Source organism: Amphibalanus amphitrite, unplaced genomic scaffold, assembly GCF_019059575.1.
Source record: "Amphibalanus amphitrite isolate SeventyFive unplaced genomic scaffold, NRLGWU_Aamphi_draft 002289F_arrow, whole genome shotgun sequence".
Taxonomy (NCBI): domain Eukaryota; kingdom Metazoa; phylum Arthropoda; class Thecostraca; order Balanomorpha; family Balanidae; genus Amphibalanus; species Amphibalanus amphitrite.
The window spans coordinates 24,080-43,662 of NW_024883770.1; the positions used below are offsets into that span (position 1 = coordinate 24,080).

The following is a 19,583-nucleotide window of genomic DNA, read 5'->3' on the forward strand; positions in this document are numbered from 1 at the left end:
ATCGTCATCCTCTCGTCAAGGCACTGAACACAATGAGACCATTCGCGCGGCTGTATCTCTTTTCTGTAGAGAGTTATTAGAGTTATAGAGAGAGAGTTATAGAGAGCTACCCATGCACCCACAATGTTCCAGCCGTTCCTACGCCCATGGCAATAGGTATAATTGCGGAATTCAATAAGATATCGCATCCAGCACGAAATATGGACGGAATAGAGCTAAAAACGCGTACAACCGTTCTGTCGCAGTAGATCTCGGCCAAGTGTCCCTTCTCTTACGAAGAAAACCGGTACCAACAAACGTCCTTGGCGAAGGACGCCTTGCCGACGATGTGTGCCGCGATAAGACCAGTGACGTCATCGAGCCAGTGACGTCACGGACACAGCTGTCGCGTGTCGCCGCTGTCTGTCTGTGTTGGAGGAGGAGCCTCCATGTCCGGGTGGTGAAGTGGAGATAAATTGTGTGCTTGGCATACGAGCAGCCTAAAGATATTTTTGGCGAGCTAGGCCTCTTGCACCAAACTACCTAGCTAGGTAAAATCGAAAAACCGGTTTCAGAATAAGCTAATCTAACGGTGGTAGATTTGTTTGCAATAGCCCCACACATAATCCTACATGTGCTTGCTAAATTTTGCACGCAAGTTGTTACATTTGAGACTTGGACTGGGTATACCTACGATGCAATATAATGGCCAAGCATTGGTGCAAGAGGCCTCTGTATTGGCGACTGTGTGGTTTCTGCTTTTGAATGTTCGGTTCGTAATTCGTATCTTTACCTAGTCCAAAAAGTAGGGATATTCTTGATATAGCTAATTGCCTAGCAGTTAGTAGGCCTAGTTTTTTTAAGAGTCAAAGATTAGAAACTACAAGGGTGTTGTTGAAAAGGCCATGGTTAGTCATTAAATTCAAATAGAAATGTTTATTCTGCTCTTCCGTACATCTTAACTTGAGCGCATGTTATTTATAGGTAAAGGTATTTAAGTGTGGTATTGGAATGCATCGGCATAGGTCGAATAACGGGTGTAGAAAGGTCATCGTCTTCCCACTCTTTCATTTCTGGATGAACTTTAAAGGAAGGGTGCCACCTTCCGAAATTTTTGTTCTATGAATCTATTTTACTTATTTGAATTTTTAGACGTGGTTAGCGCGTCCACAATATACAAAAAACCGAAACATTGCATTTAATACATTGGCCAAAAAAAAATCGTTGTTTATATCACCACTACAACTCAAGGTCGTTTGATGTGGCAGCTAGGACGGCTGGCATATCCTGTTGTCATGGCAACATATCATTCTGCCATTTGCATTGATGGCGCAACTGAGACAAAAAGATGAACAAATAAAAAGGAAGAAGATAACATGATTTGAACTAAGTTGTAGTAAGTAAGTTGAACTAAGTAAGATACGTCAAAAGAACATCAAATAAGTCGAGTAAAGGTTTTTCCTTTACAATGCTTAAGAGATCTATGGAACCCTTCACCCTTCATGCAACTTACTAGAAAAACTTCCCAATTAAAATTTTAAAACTTAAGTGTATACCATAAAGAAAAAATATACCCTTTCAAAATGATAAAACATGCTTCAAAAGTATAACTTTTATACATACCTTTGCTGATTTCATGTTTTATAAAATACCCTTAACACGACGAGGAAATAGTGCTGAAGATTTTTGCCTGCCCGAATGCTGGCAGCAAAACTCGCAAATGATAACTTCACGTGCGGATTCAATGCTGACCGTCTCGAGCATAGGTAAGTGAAGCCGGTTTTTAGGTTCATGTGAGGCTAATCTTGTAAAAACTGCGTTGTGTCCAAAAGGTGGCACCCTTCCTTTAAGATGAATGTCAGAACACCGATGGCACATTTCCAAAAATTGTATTATCTTCGATACACACTGGTAACTCATCTGGCATCAACCTGTGCCCGATTAGCCAAGATTGGCCGAGACAGCGCCCGTCGGAAAAGCCAAGGTAGCATCTGGCATCCTCCTTTGCCAGATCTCTCCAAGGGCATAATTAACAAACGCAACACATGGACATCAATCAGCAAGCTAATTTCATGCATAATTTTGATCGTCAACTGAACAATTGGCGTAACATATAATCGTCAATTGTAACTCAAGGTCCGGGGCACTATTGGAGCAAAACCAACACGAGTGGAGTTGTACCAACCCAAATTGCACTGTCGCAAACGTAGTAAAAATATTCACACATAAGCTAGTCGAAAAACCTCACAACCAAGCTGGTGGCACGTGCCATTTGGTAAATAAGCCAAACGCACAGAAGTTACGGCGGAACTCACAGCACATAGCATCAGCGGTGGCGACATCTGCAAACCTAAAGGGATGGCGCTTCGAACGGTAGTGGTACTACTGAGACCTATGTATAGGACCTTGGGCTGGAGACTCCTATTTCAGATAATCAGTAGAAATATACAGACAAGAATTATACGTTGATGTTAAACCTTATCAATGAGCCGCATATTTTCAACTTTATAGACAACAATGCGGTGGTATGTTGCATAATTCATCATCATGAGCAGCAGCAGCAACCAGTTTAATAATTACACATTGCAATTGGAGAGCAACGAGGGGCCACTGTAAACGTATCAAAATAATAACAAAATTACCATGAAAATAGCATCAACATTGGCTCTGAAAACCCACAAAAATAAGCGATAATCAATTTGGAATATCTTTAGTGTCACCTAACATCGCAAAAATGTTTTCTTTTCAGCCAATACCTTGGGTAAAGTGTTTGATTCGCCGGCAACAAGACATTGGTACAGGTTACGGCCGATAAAGGTTTAGTGCGAAGTGTAGGCTGTAGCCTCATTCGAGGCACCGGTAACAACCGTAGCATTGACTCAATAGTTTTCCACGAACAACGACACAACACACTGACCTATCATAGCAATAACTGTGACTACTGACTGACCTAGACCGGACATACTACTTACAAAGTTTACCAGACACTCTGATTTGGTCACTAACAACAGAGGAAATGTCATCTCTCACACACCATACAGTCGTACCAACAAGCACCATTGAAAACATCGCTGAATGTGCTCTCACGAGTCACGAACAACACAGAGTAATCACTCATACAATCACACCGACATTGTGATACACTTGTACCACACCCCTACGGGTTCCATGCTCGTCAGTTCCTAGCCGAAAGGGCTGCGAAGGTAGGCCGTTGAGGGCCTCCCAGACAGTGTTGGGTGTGTTACTACCGATTGGAGGCACACCCAAGGGCACACCCGGCTCTGTAGAGAGCCAAGTGTATAAATCTAAGCTGACGTCTTAGCCTGACTGGTAGCTAACTGGCTGACTGAGTTTGATGTTACTCGGTTACACGGGTGACTGTACGGTACTCTAATAACCTGACTCCATTGACTCAAAGCTGTACCCCGATCAACCCCAGCAACCAACATCCCGCCATCAAGCATCCAGTTATCAGTCAACCAGTCGATGCCTAACCATGGCCAGCCTTCAAGGAAACGGCTGTCATAGTTACTGCCACTTGACATTGACTGACTGGGTTACGGTCGTATTGGCACTAATATAATGCTTGTTGGAATCGGGATAAGTCTAACTTCCAGCTTTATCGTCAAACCCCAATGACAACCAGTACAAATACATCCTGACTAAAGACACGTCCTCCAACGTCATATCGATCCACGTCTTTCGCACAACCCATCGTCTCTAGCCACCTCACTCAACAGAACATACCTCCCCTCTCACTGCGCAGAATGGACTCGCCCGCGCTGGTGGCGCCGCTCTGCGGATACCTTCAGAAGCTCAGCACCTGCGGCTTCGTCTCACCAATACACTTTGTGATGCTCCGCAGAAGTCTGACAAAGTTGGTGTCCTTGGGTTTCTCGAGACCTCGGTTAGCTCGTGCCTTCATGACGGCTACGAACTCACGGTTACTAAGCTGGCCGTCATCTGTGAAGGTCAGCGGTCAAGGTCAGGGGTCAAGGTCAGGGGTCAGGGGTTGGGGTTACAGGTTAGCTGTCAAGGCTAGGCATCAAAGTCAGCGTAAGGACAAGACGAGTGGTAAGGTCTGGAAATAAAACTCATAGATTCGGAAAACATGTCTAAAAAAGGTTACAAGCGTGCTGTGTTTTCAATCCTGTGCTGTGCCTCCTAGTGATGATGGTGTTCATGACTGCAGCGGATTAGACCAGATAAGAGCAGATTAGACCAGATTAGAGCGGATTGGAGCGGGCTCTCGGGAGTGGCCTGCAGGAGTCCGCACAAAATAGGCAAAAAAATAACAATAAACACTTTCAAGTTGCTTAGAGCATTGCAGCGGGAGAACGCACCACAACAGCACAACTTAGCCCTTCTCAAGAAGACACCTCCTCACCAAACAAAATAACGGCAACACAGTCCCAATTCCACTGACACTGGTCGCTGTATGTGACGTCACTCATGACGCCACTTGTCAACAGCTGCTCGCGCTAGCACTTACTGTTGTCGTCGAACAGAGTGAATACGATATCCACCACGTGGTCGGAGAGCTCAACACGTGCCACCGTGCGCGCCACGTGTTTCAGCGTCGCTGCGGGTGGCACACGTGTTAATTAGACACGTGGAACGTCACAATACAAACATCGGGGGCGGGGTTATACCCTGTATATGAGACACAGGAGTCAACGGATTTCTGAGCTATACTGAGTGAGTCCATGATAGCCATCGGGAGTCACCTGGGTCTACGCAGAGGGAGTTACGGTCTACACAAATCATATGGTTCTCGCACATGAACACGCCGAGTCTACACATAAGTGATATGGATCTCTCGTTTACAGTAATACATTGGAACTCTATTGCTCCATGACCCTGTAGGTCTACGCTTGTCCCTCGGTTATACAGTAGTCATCAGCTGCTGCGACTATGTTCTAGTCTAGTCACCTGGGTCTAGGATATAATTTAGTCCATTTCATCTAGTCCCCTGTACACTCGGGGGCAGATTGATGTTCCACCATTCCCTACCCATCGGGCTCCCATGGATCAGCAGTGGCTGCTGCCAGTGTTGCCTGCCCTCAGCACTGCTCAGCACAGCCTGCCAATGCCAGTGCTGCCAGTCCTGTCACTGACAGCAGCCAGTGCTGAGCCATGGGAGCCCGATGGGTAGGGAGTGGTGGAACATCAATATATGCCCCCGAGTGTACCTATCTAGTCAAGTCCCCTGTATCTAGTCTTCTATATCTAGTCTAGTCCTCTGTTTGTAGTCCCCTATATCTAGTCTGGTCCTCTGTATCTAGTCTAGTCCTCTGTATCTAGTCACCTGGGTCTAGTCTACCCCCATGTATCTAGTCCTCTATATCTAGTCTAGTCCTCTGTACCTAGTCTAGTCCCTGTATCTAGTTACCTGGGTCAATGGACGCTCCCGCGATATGGTAGAAGGTCAGGGCCGTATCGACATCACAGATACTGTTAAGTAGCTTGTAGAAGTTGTCCGTGATACTACACTAGTCCCATGTATCTAGCCTAGTCCCCTGTATCTAGCCTAGTCCCCTGTATCTAGTCCCATGTATCTAGTCCTCTGTATCTGATCTAGTCCTCTGTATCTAGTACCCTGGGTCTAGTCTAGTCCCCTGCATCTAGTCCTCTGTATCTAGTCTAGCCCCTGTATCTAGTCACCTGGATCTATGGACGCTCCCGCGATATGGTAGAAGGTCAGGGCCGTGTCGACATCACAGATACTGTTAAGTAGCTTGTAGAAGTTGAGGTAGTCGTTCTCAGTGACGCCCACCGCACTCTCCTGTGGGGGTCAGATCAGGGTCAGACCAGGGTCAGATCAGGGTCAGATAAGGATCAGATCAGGGTCAGATCAGGGTCACATAAGGGTCAGATATAAGAGTCAGGTAAGGGTCAGATCAGGGCCAGATAAGGGTCAGATCAGGGTCAGATCAGGTCAGACCAGGGTCAGATCAGGGTCAGGTAAGGGTCAGGTAAGGGTCAGATCAGGGTCAGATGAGGGTCAGATCAGGGTCAGATATAAGGGTCGGGAAACCAGGGCCTGCTTGGGACCAGGAGTAATACTGAGGTCAGAAAGTGATGAGCCATTATTCTGAGGTCCGGGGATCCTATGAGAGTAGGAATTGATCTTGGACCAAAAAATATACCTTTCATCAAATCATAGTTTACCCACTCCACTCCAGTCCATCCTTCCATTCCATTACCACCATTCCACCATTAATCACAATATCCCCCATGTCAAGTCCTTCTACCGTCAAGACGGCGCTCCCCATACTCACCTTGAACTCCCGTTTTACTCTCCTGATCATCTTGAGTTTTCTGTTGGGAGGGTAACCCCCGAAGGTACTCGACACACACCACACGTACCTTAAATTTCCTTTTGACTCTCCGCAGCATCTTGAGTTTTCTGTTGGGCGGGTATCCCCCGAAGGCGAGCAGAAGGTCGGCAAAATCCACCTCTCGGAGACGCCCCTCCTCGTTCGGCTGCTTCCGGCGGAACTGGGGGGGGGGGGAAGAGTTCGTCGTGAATGGAGAGAGAAGAGATAAAAGGTAGAAGGAGGGATGGGGTTTAAAATGTAGGAGAAGAGGCATTATAAATAAGAGTAGATGTAGGTATACAGATTACAATGATAAAGCGGGCTGCGCTATGGAGCTTTTGTGCTTGAATGGTGTTTGAAGCACTGCATTTGAGGCCTTGAATGTCTGAGTTGCTTTAAGTAACACATAGTTGGTAATATACAGCTGATTCCTTACAGATGGAGCCTCGAAGTAGCCGGTAAATCACATTTTGCCGTGCTCCAGCCACCGTTGTCAACATTGGCAGTCTTTGTAACCGTAGCTGGTGTTATATACGGTGTCCCGCGCCTGCGGCACTTCCCCCTGGTGTACAGGGTGTCCCGCCCGCGGCCCTCCCCTTGGTGTACAGGGTGTCCCGCCCGCGGCACTTCCCCCTGGTGTACCGGGTGTCCCGCCTGCGGCACTTCCCCTGGTGTACACGGTGTCCCGCCTGCGGCACTTCCCCCTGGTGTACAGGGTGTCCCGCCTGCGGCACTTCCCCCTGGTGTACAGGGTGTCCCGCCTGCGGCACTTCCCCCTGGTGTACAGGGTGTCCCGTCTGCGGTACTTCCCCCTGGTGTACACGGTGTCCCGCCTGCGGCACTTCCCCCTCGTGTACAGGGTGTCCCGCCTGCGGCACTTCCCCCTGGTGTACAGGGTGTCCCGCCTGCGGCCCTCCCCCTGGTGTACAGGGTGTCCCGCCTGCAGCCCTTCCACCTGGTGTACAGGGTGTCCCGCCCGCGGCACTTCCCCCTGGTGTACAGGGTGTCCCGCCCGCGGCACTTCCCCTGGTTTACAGGGTGTCCCGCCTGCGGCACTTTTCCCTGGTGTACACGGTGTCCCGCCCGCGGCACTTCCCCTGGTGTACAGGGTGTCCCGCCTGCGGCACTTCCCCCTGGTGTACAGGGTGTCCCGCCTGCGGCCCTCCCACCTGGTGTACAGAGTGTCCCGCCTGCAGCACTTTCCCCTGGTGTACAGCGTGTCCCACCTGCGGCCCTTCCCCTGGTGTACAGGGTGTCCCGCCTGCGGCCCTTCCCCTGGTGTACAGGGTGTCCCGCCTGCGGCACTTCCCCTGGTGTAAAGGGTGTCCCGCCCGCGGCACTTCCCCCTGGTGTACAGGGTGTCCCGCCCGCGGCACTTCCCCTGGTTTACAGGGTGTCCCGCCTGCGGCACTTTTCCCTGGTGTACACGGTGTCCCGCCCGCGGCACTTCCCCTGGTGTACAGGGTGTCCCGCCTGCGGCACTTCCCCCTGGTGTACAGGGTGTCCCGCCTGCGTCCCTCCCCTTTGGTGTACAGGGTGTCCCGCCTGCGGCACTTTTCCCTGGTGTACACGGTGTCCCGCCCGCGGCACTTCCCCTGGTGTACAGGGTGTCCCGCCTGCGGCACTTCCCCCTGGTGTACACGGTGTCCCGCCTGCGGCACTTCCCCCTGGTGTACAGGGTGTCCCGCCTGCGGCACTTCCCCCTGGTGTACAGGGTGTCCCGCCTGCGGCACTTCCCCCTGGTGTACACGGTGTCCCGCCTGCGGCCTCCCTGGTGTACATGGTGTCCCGCCTCCGTCCCTTCCCCCTGGGGTGTATCGGTTTTCCTGTCCCATTCCACCCCATGTGCCGTCCCATTCCTGCCCCATTCCATTCCATGTGTCGTCCCATTCCATCCCATGTGTCGTCCCATTCCTGCCCCATTCCATTCCATGTGTCGTCCCATTCCATCCCATGTGCCGTCCCATCCACCTACCTGCTGTTTTAAACGGAGGCGGGGGGGGGGGGGGGTAAAACACCCCAGGCTCAGCGCGGGTTAAGGCCGCCCACACTGGACCTCGCATGCGGGTTGCGAGTTTTTGGGTTTTCGGGTTTCTTCAAAATCAAATAATACGATCTAAGCTGAGTGACCCACACTACCATCTAACAAGCGAGTCTGCATGTTTTTAGCTTGCGAGCGACCTTGCATCGCATTCCAAAAGTTGATTTTGAGTCACCTTACGATTTTCCTCGCTGCGAGGTCAGCGAGTTCTGCGAGATTTGCGGGTTTTTCGCTGGAGTCGATTTTTGGTTCGTTGAGCTGGTATTGCGACTATATGCAAGTTTCTGAAGATGTACCGGCTTCACTGATGTACCGGCTTAATCACTCTATGAATTAATATTATGCCCGCACACTTAAAACCCGCAAACTCGCAACCCGCAAGCGAGTTCCAGTGTGGGGCGGCCTTTAATATCGCTCAAAGGCCTATTTAAGTTTTTGCAGTGACATGGTATATTTTGACATCTTTGCATACGTCATTATTTGCTATAACACTGAAACTATAAGAAAACATCCCCTGCTTACTTTCTGTTTTCCTGTATCTTTTCCCTTAGCTTTCAAAAGTCATTGTGAACGGGAGTGCCATGAGCGGCAAGAAGACCCTTGCAACATGCCGGTCCGCGTAGTGTAAATGTTTATCGCCGAGTCTGTCGGTCACGGGACCGGGCCGCGTGACCGGATGTGGTGCCTCTGATAGGGGTCAGCCGCACCGAGCTGTGCAGACGTCCCGCCAGCTCCGAGCCGTCAGTCCGAGGTCGGCAGCCGGTGCCAGAGGTGTCTCCTACTGAGCCACCATGGCTAGAGGGTGGAGAGGAATCTTCGTGTCGACCCTGCTGGTGGCGTCTGCCGGCTGTTCAGCGGCGCAGCAGCAGCAGCAGCAGCAGCAGCAGCAGCAGCAGCAGCAGCAGCAGCAGCAGCAGCAGCAGCAGCAGCCGGCCGCCCTGCCCAGCACCACTGCCGACCAGGTGTTCAGCATCATCGCTAGAGCAGTTCAGCAAGAGCTTCGGCCAGTCGTCAGAAGAATCGAGTCACAAGTGGAGTCGCTGGACAAAGTCGTCAAAAAGCTCGAGTCCCGTGTGGAGTCGCTGGACAACAGACTGACTCTGCTCGACTCTCGAGTCACTGAATGGACCACCCACATCTTGAGGAGCAGACAGAATGAGCAGCTGGAAGAGTTGTCCAGTCAACTGACTGGAATCACTGCGAGACTCGACAGCCAGCAATCTCAACTGAGCGAGCTCAACACCCAGCTGAGCGAACAGAAATCCCAACAAGAGGAGACTGCAGTCACAGTGAATAACGTCACAGCGCAACTGGATAGCATCGTTACACAGCAGGGAGATCAACTCACAGAGACATCCCAACTGGCTACAAGGCTCGACAACCAGCAATCACAACTGAGTGAGCTCAACACCCAGCTGAGCGAACAGAAATCCCAACAAGAGGAGACTGCAGCCACAATGAACAACAATACAGAACGACTAGAATCCAACGTGACTTGGCTGGAAAAGCAGCTAACAAAGGTGTCTGGACTGGCCAACAGGCTCGACAGGCAGCAATCACAACTGAACCAGCTCAGTGACCAACTGAATGAGCTAAAATCAGTTCAGAACGTGACTGCCGTCACAATGGATAATCATACAACACTTCTTGATGTCACGACATCCCAGATTGTCACTCTAGGGTCCCAGCTGGCTGAAACCATGAATAAGACAGCAGTCATACAGGACAGCATAGATCACCTGGCTCCGGAGGTAAAGCAGCTGTCCCCTCCCCGTGATTGCAGCGACATTCCTGTCGGCTCCCCATCTGGAGTTTACCTCCTCAGGCCCAGTGGCGACATCCAACAACCATCCGTCCAGGCGTACTGCGACATGAGCACTGCCCGAGGGAGATGGACGGTGATCCAGCGGAGAGACGACATCCAGCCCCACCAGGACTTCTACCTGGGGTGGAAGGAGTATAAGGAGGGCTTTGGGAACCTATCCCAAGAATTCTGGTGGGGTTTGGAGAAAATGTGGCAGCTGACATCATACCAACAGTACGAGCTTCGTGTTGACCTCGAGGCATTTGACGGCAGCCGCAGATACGCTACCTATCAAGAATTCCGTATCTCGTCTGAGCTGGACGGCTACAGACTGGGCTATACCAGCTACTCGGGAACTGCCGGGGATGGTCTGCAGTACAGCGTCAATCAGAAGTTCTCTACCCGTGACCGTGACCAGGATACCTGGTCTGACGATAACTGTGCACAGGACCATCAGGGTGCCTGGTGGTACGGCGGGTGCGGGTGGAGCAGCCTGAACGGACGGTACCTGGACAGCGGTAATAGGGACAGGACTGGAATATGGTGGGTGAAGTGGAGGGGACTGCAGTCACTGAAGAGCACTGAAATGAAGATCAGACCCACCTAACTGACGCACACACAGAAGGCGGATCACCACTGCGATGTACGTACAGCTGCTGGTGACGCGTTCACAAAGCGACGGTCGAGGCCTTCGACTCTCTGAAGCTGCTGTGTGCGGGCAGAACTCTACCGACAATCTAATGTGAAATTGTACGCCGGAGAACTTAGTGTAGGCTTTTCTACGGACCACAAATAACGTCTGTATATGTGTCTCTATATCCATAATGCCTGCTTTGTACTGTTAACCAACCACTATATGCATTTGATAATCATTAAATGTGTGCGGAAATAAACTTTTGTACCACCGAGAGGCGGTAAAATGTGTTGCTCGTTCGACACAGATGAACCGAACCCACACCAAACAGTAGATTAACCCCGCTGGCTAGACGAAAAATAAAAAACGACGTAAGTAAATCAGCTCTTCTGTGTGTAGTTAGGCCAGTTATGCATCATAGGCCAGTCGTGTTTGAGGCGGGACACGATTCGATTACCTATGTTGTTTGTTTCATCCTTTTTTGTGGTATCGGCTTACCAAAAAAAAAAAAATCACAAGATCACGAGACAGACTAGCAGGGCTGCGGAGTCGGAGTCGGAGTCGGAGTTGGAGTCGGTCGGAGTCGACAGTTTTGCCCGGAGTCGGAGTCGGAGTCGCCCAAATCTTACCGACTCCGACTCCGGAGTCAGAGTTAACGCTGCACGGCTCAACGTCATGCACTGCACCTGTTTGATTGACGATAACTTTTGATTGATAACTAACTCTTTGATTGATAAGTCATCACGACGTTTGATGACTCGAAATTAGATTTTGTCGAAAATAGGTCATTTTTTCTGTTTTGGACATACGTTTTCAGCGAAAGAAGCAGAAGACGGTGAATGCCCCAGAACCTGCTTTTTAAATCTGCATGTTATTTTTAATGCATATTTGGCGCAACACAAAGCCTTTGGAACGCATATGGGATCGTTTCAGGCAAGATAAAAATATCTCCATTATGAGCTTCAATATCATGATATGGGTAGGTATTCATAGAACCATCCGGAGTCGTAGTCGGAGTCGATTTTTGAAGCCGGAGTCGGAGTCGGAGTCGGAGTCACCCTAAAATCCATCGACTCCGCAGCCCTGCAGACTAGTAAAGCTCAATGTTTTATATAACCCACAGGCTCGAAGAATAAAATGAAGGTTGTATCAACAAATATAAACGAGTCGTCTCACACATTTTTTTTCTCATTCCAAGGAAGAAGCGAACCCTAGATTCCCAGAACATTATAAGACCACCCTAAAGAGACGCTGCTGCACAAAGAGAGCTCCAAACAACCAGACTGAGGTCTATATTTCAAGCCCGGTGATTACAATAACACCTAGCCCGTCCCACCCACCTCCAGACAGAGTATCTCTCTCTGTAGCTGGCTCTGGAAGTCGAGGAACCCACCCACCTCCAGACAGAGTATCTCTCTCTGTAGCTGGCTCTGGAAGTCGAGGAACCCACCCACCTCCAGACAGAGTATCTCTCTCTGTAGCTGGCTCTGGAAGTCGAGGAACCCACCCACCTCCAGACAGAGTATCTCTCTCTGTAGCTGGCTCTGGAAGTCGAGGAACCCACCCACCTCCAGACAGAGTATCTCTCTCTGTAGCTGGCTCTGGAAGTCGAGGAACCCACCCACCTCCAGACAGAGTATCTCTCTCTCTGTAGCTGGCTCTGGAAGTCGAGGAACCCACCCACCTCCAGACAGAGTATCTCTCTCTCTGTAGCTGGCTCTGGAAGTCGAGGAACCCACCCACCTCCAGACAGAGTATCTCTCTCTCTGTAGCTGGCTCTGGAAGTCGAGGAACCCACCCACCTCCAGACAGAGTATCTCTCTCTGTAGCTGGCTCTGGAAGTCGAGGAACCCACCCACCTCCAGACAGAGTATCTCTCTCTGTAGCTGGCTCTGGAAGTCGAGGAACCCACCCACCTCCAGACAGAGTATCTCTCTCTGTAGCTGGCTCTGGAAGTCGAGGAACCCACCCACCTCCAGACAGAGTATCTCTCTCTGTAGCTGGCTCTGGAAGTCGAGGAACCCACCCACCTCCAGACAGAGTATCTCTCTCTCTCTGTAGCTGGCTCTGGAAGTCGAGGAACCCACCCACCTCCAGACAGAGTATCTCTCTCTGTAGCTGGCTCTGGAAGTCGAGGAACCCACCCACCTCCAGACAGAGTATCTCTCTCTGTAGCTGGCTCTGGAAGTCGAGGAACCCACCCACCTCCAGACAGAGTATCTCTCTCTGTAGCTGGCTCTGGAAGTCGAGGAACCCACCCACCTCCAGACAGAGTATCTCTCTCTGTAGCTGGCTCTGGAAGTCGAGGAACCCACCCACCTCCAGACAGAGTATCTCTCTCTGTAGCTGGCTCTGGAAGTCGAGGAACCCACCCACCTCCAGACAGAGTATCTCTCTCTGTAGCTGGCTCTGGAAGTCGAGGAACCCACCCACCTCCAGACAGAGTATCTCTCTCTGTAGCTGGCTCTGGAAGTCGAGGAACCCACCCACCTCCAGACAGAGTATCTCTCTCTGTAGCTGGCTCTGGAAGTCGAGGAACCCACCCACCTCCAGACAGAGTATCTCTCTCTGTAGCTGGCTCTGGAAGTCGAGGAACCCACCCACCTCCAGACAGAGTATCTCTCTCTGTAGCTGGCTCTGGAAGTCGAGGAACCCACCCACCTCCAGACAGAGTATCTCTCTCTGTAGCTGGCTCTGGAAGTCGAGGAACCCACCCACCTCCAGACAGAGTATCTCTCTCTCTGTAGCTGGCTCTGGAAGTCGAGGAACCCACCCACCTCCAGACAGAGTATCTCTCTCTGTAGCTGGCTCTGGAAGTCGAGGAACTTCTCAATAGTCAGCTTCTTGTCCAGCTTCGGGCCGAAGAAGTAGGTAGACAGAGCTGAGTTGATGCCCTGACGGCAGACAGGTTGGAGCTGGAGTTGAAGTTGGAGTTGGAGCTCGGTCAGGGCGCGCGTTTAGAGATAAAGACACATGGGAGGAGAATCAAAATAGGTACTGACGGTCAAATTGAAATGGCCATGGTCAGTTTTATCATGAGCGTCAGCTCAATCTGATAATAACCAGTATAACGCCTTTTGGGGCGAGTAACGGAGCGAGCGAGAGGGTGAGCCTTGCACGTGCGAAATTTCGAGGGGGTACCTCCAACTGACTTGTGCACGGCACCCTACTAACCGGTCTCTAGCGATGTGCCAAATTTGAGCACAATCGGCCCAGCCGTTCTCGAGATCTGGAAGCGGCACCCTGCACGTGCGCACGTGCAAAATGGGTCCCGATTGACGTTTGCACGGCACCCTACTAACCGGTCCCTAACTGTGTACCAAATTTGAGCGCAATCGGTCGAGCCGTTCTCGAGATCTGGAAACGACCCCTGCACGTGCGCACGTGCAGCAGCACCCCAACTCTGGCACATGGATATGCAGTGCCTAGTGGTTGCCTACCTACATGCAAACTTTCAGCGCAATCGGCCAAGTAGTTACCGAGATATTGCAACAATTACAAAACTGACACCTCTTCGTTTTGCACGTGGCACGTGCATAAGGGGTCACCCACATGCATCGGGAATAGTCCAATACTTGGTAGAAGGAATGAAGCTACCCTACAAAAATTACCGCGTGTAAATCGGTCAAGTGGTTGCTGAGATATAAGCCTCGCAAAAGCGTCCGCACGGCCGGCCGGCCGCTCATACTCAGAAATTTCCGTTATGGCCCTTTCACACGTAGCAACTTTTCAGTCGCCGGCGACAGCAGCAGTCGCCGGCGACCGCCAGCGACCGCCAGCCAACGATCGTGTGTGACGTAGGTATGACGTAAGCAAGTCGGTGGCGATCGCCGGGCCACGGCCGGGCTGTGGGCCGGGCAATCGCCAGCAACTGGTGACGTCAGATCCGCGTCACAGGCCAGTCGCCGGCGACTCTTCTCGAGCAGCGGACGCCGCCATGACAGTTTTGTCCTTGGTGAGTGGTTTAGGTGATTTGTGATGCATTTTTGGTTGGTGTGGCTACCTTAAATTTGTTGCACAGTAGCATAGGGATTATTATCTTGTAGTTTGCCTGTCGTGAAGCTGTTGTGACTTGAATTTAAGCTTGATTCGACAATATTGGAGGGTTTATGTCATTTGTGGCGCACTTGCCCATGATCACCCATGATTTTTATTTGTGATGAATATGTATTTTTTCATCAAAATTGAATATTTTAATGACATTGAAATTGACACTAGTTTCATAAGGTAATGAAAACTTGCTTGTTGTGTCACAAGAACATGGTTTATATTCAGTATCAGTGCCCTTGAGGACAAAGTGCCTACCCATCACTCACATCAGTCAGCTATTTGCCTACGTATTCGTGCGACACAAGGAAATATTTGATAGCAACAAAATATTATATTGCTGCTCATTAATTAGCATGATCAAAATCAAACAGGTAGCTTTGCAATTTTGTTATTGTTTCTGCTGGAGTTTTCCTTGGTACCATGGATAAACAACCCAGGCCAAACTTAATCCGCATTGGGTTCGCATGTGTGTGCGTGCTCACATGGCAAATGATAATCCATGGCTTATTAGTACATAAATAATTGCATTATGCACAGTAGATGGTAGGTATGTCATGTATTTTGGCAAGGTATTAGGTGGTATGTATTTTGGCCCTGGAGCTGTTTCCTATTCATTGCAGCAATGCTGCCGTCATGGCTTATGTGTACCATGCGCACACAAGCTCCACCAATGTAAAAATGTTGTTTTCACACAAAACTCATAATTGGAGGAAGGTAGAGCAGACCAAGAATAAGCGGGCATTTGCTGCAGTGTGGAAAAAGTCACTAGAGGCTTGATACTTTTTTACATGCAGCAGCCTGGAGATGTCCACAGAGGCATGCCTGAGGATGTCCACAGAGGTGAATCCAGGCAATAGTTTTTACAATCTTCTCCCCTTGTGCCCGCTGTGTGTTGTGCTGACTGAATGTCCCCCTTCTGGTGGTGCCTAGACTTGCCTCTGCATATCTCCCCAGGCTGCTGCATAATGTCAAAAAAAAAACCCTCAAGCCTCTAGTGACTTTAATCACTCCAGTCTCTACAGCATATGCCCACTCATGCTACAGCTGCCTTAATAATACCAAAATTAGTAACAATGGTCTCATAACCATATTCAGTAGGAAATGAATTACCTAGAAAATTATATTTAAAAATACACTTGCTTTCAAAAAGAATGAGCACTGCTAAAATGCTATTATTTCAAATAATGCTAGGTTTCTGAACCACAAATTCCAATTCTGTGTCACTGAATACTGATTGCCAATTGCACAAGACAAAAAGCATCAACAATGCTACATCAAGGATAATGATGCTAAGATAGTTCTCATTTTAGCCTGAAGTGTAAAAACCAAACCTAACCTGATTTGGGTATTTGGGTAAACCAAGCCTAACCTGATTTGGGTATTTGGGTAGTTTTTATGATGCTAAGCAATAGCCTATTCCAGGCTTCCTAATTTGCAGAGCTTTTGGTTAAAAAATGATTTTTAAAAATGTATTTGAAGTATGTTCTGACATGTCCGCCCTCTGTGCCTGGCAGACAAGTCACAGCGTTACCTGATGAGTCAAGAGGTTCTGTACCTGATGTACCTGATCAAGAGTACCTGATGATTCTGCAACACCACCTGATGGCCAACTCGACGGCATTGCTGACCCGAAAAGGAGTCTAGCAGCTGAATGTTCAACTTCTGCCGTTGACTCTGCCTAGAGACAGCATCTGCACCACGGCCCACAGACGATCTTCCGTGGGACGGTGTGCTGCGCACCAGTCACCACACTGACGGCGTTCACCTGTGTGCTGCACAACTTTCTGTGAGGTCAGGAGATCGACACTGACGGCCCCGGACGGTGTGCTCTGATTGCGCCGAGTGTGCTCCCTCGTGTCCGGGCCTTGATGCCAATACCGCACGCGAGGCGGCGCGCGTCCGCCAAGCCCTCACATACTGCGTCCAAGGTGCAGGTGGTGTTCGGTGACAGTGTGCAGCTTCTGCCGGCCCCGTGGACGGCACCGCATGTGACCATGGCATGTGCATTCGATTTTCTGACATAAGTGCAGTGAATTCATTTGTCATTTTGCTTCTGAATGGTGTCGCCGCTCGGTAGGGTCGATTCTGCCAGAGTAAAGAGGTCGCCACGATCGGCGGCGGTGGGCGGTGCGGCAAGCCGGAGCAAGGCACTCAGCAATCAGCTGCCGGGAGGTGGCGGCGGCGGCGGCGGCTGACGACTCGGGCCTCGAAAATCCTGTCGTGTGCGTTGCTGGCTATTATGCGTTGTTGGTGTGCGCTGTTTTGCAAGGCCTTTGGAGCGGCATGTCGAGTTTTGGACGAAGGAGCCTTGGTGTTTTGTTGGTCTATTTTCGATAAAAACGGTCATGAAGAGTGAGCTGTGTCCAGGCTGATTTTAAGATTTCTGTCACAGTGTTGTCACCTTTGACCTAGGCTTGTGTCTTCTTGGGTATCGGCATATTGTGCCACCGTCTTTGCCCCGTGTCCGCGCGTGCTGCATTTTTATGTATGGTGTCATATACTGTCACCTCGCCATGTTTAGTGATATCCACTGTGTGGAAAAATGCATTTTGTTATAAGGGGGGGGGGGTACACTTGTGTTCCCCAATCCAGCGCTTTAGATAATACAGCATCTGTTTTTGACATAATGAAAGCCTGTGTTTTATGTGGGTGGTGGGCTTCGCCGTTCCTCAGGTCCGTTTCTGGCATTTGAATTTCTGCTACATTTCTAGAATGCCTTTTTTCTGTTTTTCATATACAAAGCACGGTTCAAATGTGTGACCACAAATCACTGTGATTGTCCCATGCTTACCACCAACCATTCCTTCAATGCTAATGTCGTTACAGCGAAGTTATTCATTTATTGAGAACAGGGTTGTAGTTGAATAAACAAGACAGGTGAGCAAAATCTGCAGCACTCGTAGTCTTGGCTGATGCGTTAGGAAAAATGGAGGAACTGCAAGTACACATCACTTTTCAGTTTTATGCTTGAGTGCATTGAATTCCAATGTAGAAGAATCGCAGTTTGATTGTATTTTCATTGATATTATGTATTGTTTCAATAATACTCGTAGATCTAATAAATATTATTCCAATATTACCTAGACGGTAGTTATCATCCTGCAAAACATGTCCAAATATTTAGTACCTTGAATAATGCAGTAAAATAAGCTGCGCCGCTGCATGTATCAGCAGCGCAATATCTGGTGCCAACTCAAGGTCAAGCGGGTCACGTGACAGCTGAGCGGCGGCTGGCTAGTACAGTCGCCGGCGACTTCAAAATGTTGGAAAAATTGAACTTTCTCGGCAACGCCGACAACTCTTCAATGATTGGCTGACACGACTGCTACGTCACACCCCGGCGACTGGTCAGCTGATATCGACAACTGCGGAGTTGCCGGCGACTGACCCCGGTCGCTGGCGATCGCCGGCGACTGACCCCGGTCGCTGGCGATCGCCGGCGACAGTTGCCGTCGCCGGCGACCGGAAAAGTTGCTACGTGTGAAAGGGCCATTAATCTAAGGAAAGACTACGCTCGCTTCGCTCGCTCCGTAACAATCTGATAATAATAACCAACACTGTACTCTAGCCCGAGTAAAATCGACATACTTTCATGATCAAGTACCGACAAAAAAAGTCTACTTACAGCAATAAATATGAATCTCATGGACAAATCCTATCACACACAGTGAGCGATCTCTTCCAGATCTTTCGCTCAAGTTCACGTAGAAAACTTTTCGATAACTTTTCAAACGCTATTTTCACTGAAGCCTGAGCCCTTTTCACTCGAGCCTGTGACCTGCACACGCCTCCTCTCTTAACGTGAGCACGTCGTCTCCCTGCCTCACCCTGAAGGTGCTCCCGGTGGTATTGTGGTCCCTGTGACGGGCGCCCACAGAGGTCTGCTGTCTGATCAGAGCGGAGACCTTCTCGAATTCCTCACTATCGACATCTCCGTCTCCGTTAAAGTCAAACATCTGGAACGCTATCTCAAACTGCCGGCTGGAGGCTGTGGGGGAGGGAGAGAGAGAGAGGGGGGAGAGAGGGAGAGAGAGAGAGAGAGAGAGAGAGAGAGAGAGAGAGAGAGAGGGAGGAGGGAATGTCATTACACTATTTAATGTTTACCTTAACAGACAATCGATTGACGAATTGACAAAGCTAAATGTAAAATGCATGAATAGTAATGAATACGCTGAAGTCAACAAAACAAAAACACTACACGGTTAAATGACTGGTAAAATGCTGAAAATTGTCTTCTTTACGGTGTTTTAAACATTAAGCAAAGCATCATTCATTTCTTGTCAAGCAATGATTTAGCAATGATTTAGCAAGCAATGATTTTACTTGTCATGCTGTAAAATGTTGAAAAAGCCAAACAATTAGAACAAATCTCCGTGCTGAAAACAGCATGGTCTCGGATGAGTTTCCCTTTACTCGACATGATTGTGACAAAGAAGATGTTTGCTCACTCGACATGATTGTGACAAAGAAGATGTTTGCTTATTCGACGATTGTGACAAAGAGATGTTTGCTTACTCGACATGATTGTGAATGAAGTAATCCGAGAAGAGATCAGTCCGTGACTGCCGAGCTTGTAGAAGATGCTGTCCGGGTCCAGCTCCAACTGAAGGTCGTCAGCAATGTTCTGCACGTTCAGCAACACGACGAAAAACGGCGTCAGCGGCGTAGAAGGTAGAAAAATGTAGGTATTCGCGGGCATGAGGCTTGGTGAAGCTAAAATGAAGATCACGATCAGTTTTGTTTGGTTTTCTTTTA

At 49.6% G+C, this 19,583-nt stretch overlaps 2 protein-coding genes across 3 annotated transcripts; one reads left to right on the forward strand and one right to left on the reverse strand.

The window, feature by feature from the left end:
• Positions 1-1,854: 1,854 nt before the first annotated feature.
• Positions 1,855-19,535, reverse strand: LOC122376771 (calcium uptake protein 1 homolog, mitochondrial-like). Its single transcript, XM_043356715.1, has 7 exons — positions 19,344-19,535; positions 18,656-18,816; positions 13,556-13,672; positions 6,349-6,480; positions 5,644-5,764; positions 4,472-4,561; positions 1,855-3,942 (listed from the first exon to the last, which is right to left on the reverse strand). The coding sequence occupies exons 1-7, from the start codon at positions 19,525-19,527 to the stop codon at positions 3,788-3,790; spliced, it is 960 nt and encodes a 319-aa protein (XP_043212650.1). The 5' UTR covers positions 19,528-19,535; the 3' UTR covers positions 1,855-3,787.
• Positions 9,062-11,056, forward strand: LOC122376770 (angiopoietin-related protein 7-like). Of its 2 annotated transcripts, XM_043356714.1 has the most exons (2): positions 9,100-9,379; positions 9,422-11,056. In XM_043356714.1, exons 1-2 carry the CDS (start codon positions 9,132-9,134, stop codon positions 10,749-10,751), a joined length of 1,578 nt encoding a protein of 525 aa, XP_043212649.1. In that variant the 5' UTR covers positions 9,100-9,131; the 3' UTR covers positions 10,752-11,056. The 2 variants fall into 2 exon arrangements, with proteins under 2 accessions (XP_043212648.1, XP_043212649.1); XM_043356713.1 differs by having other exon boundaries at positions 9,062-11,056.
• Positions 19,536-19,583: the final 48 nt, after the last annotated feature.

Coding starts and splice junctions, on each gene's coding strand:
- LOC122376771 (XM_043356715.1), bottom strand. CDS start 19,527: ATGCCCGCGAATACCTACATTTTTCTACCTTCTACGCCGCTGACGCCG. Junction 18,817..19,343: donor TTCATTCACAATCATGTCGA/GTAAGCAAACAT, acceptor CCTCCCCCACAG/CCTCCAGCCGGCAGTTTGAG. Junction 6,481..13,555: donor GAGAGATACTCTGTCTGGAG/GTGGGTGGGTTC, acceptor CCCCCCCCCCAG/TTCCGCCGGAAGCAGCCGAA.
- LOC122376770 (XM_043356713.1), top strand. CDS start 9,132: ATGGCTAGAGGGTGGAGAGGAATCTTCGTGTCGACCCTGCTGGTGGCG.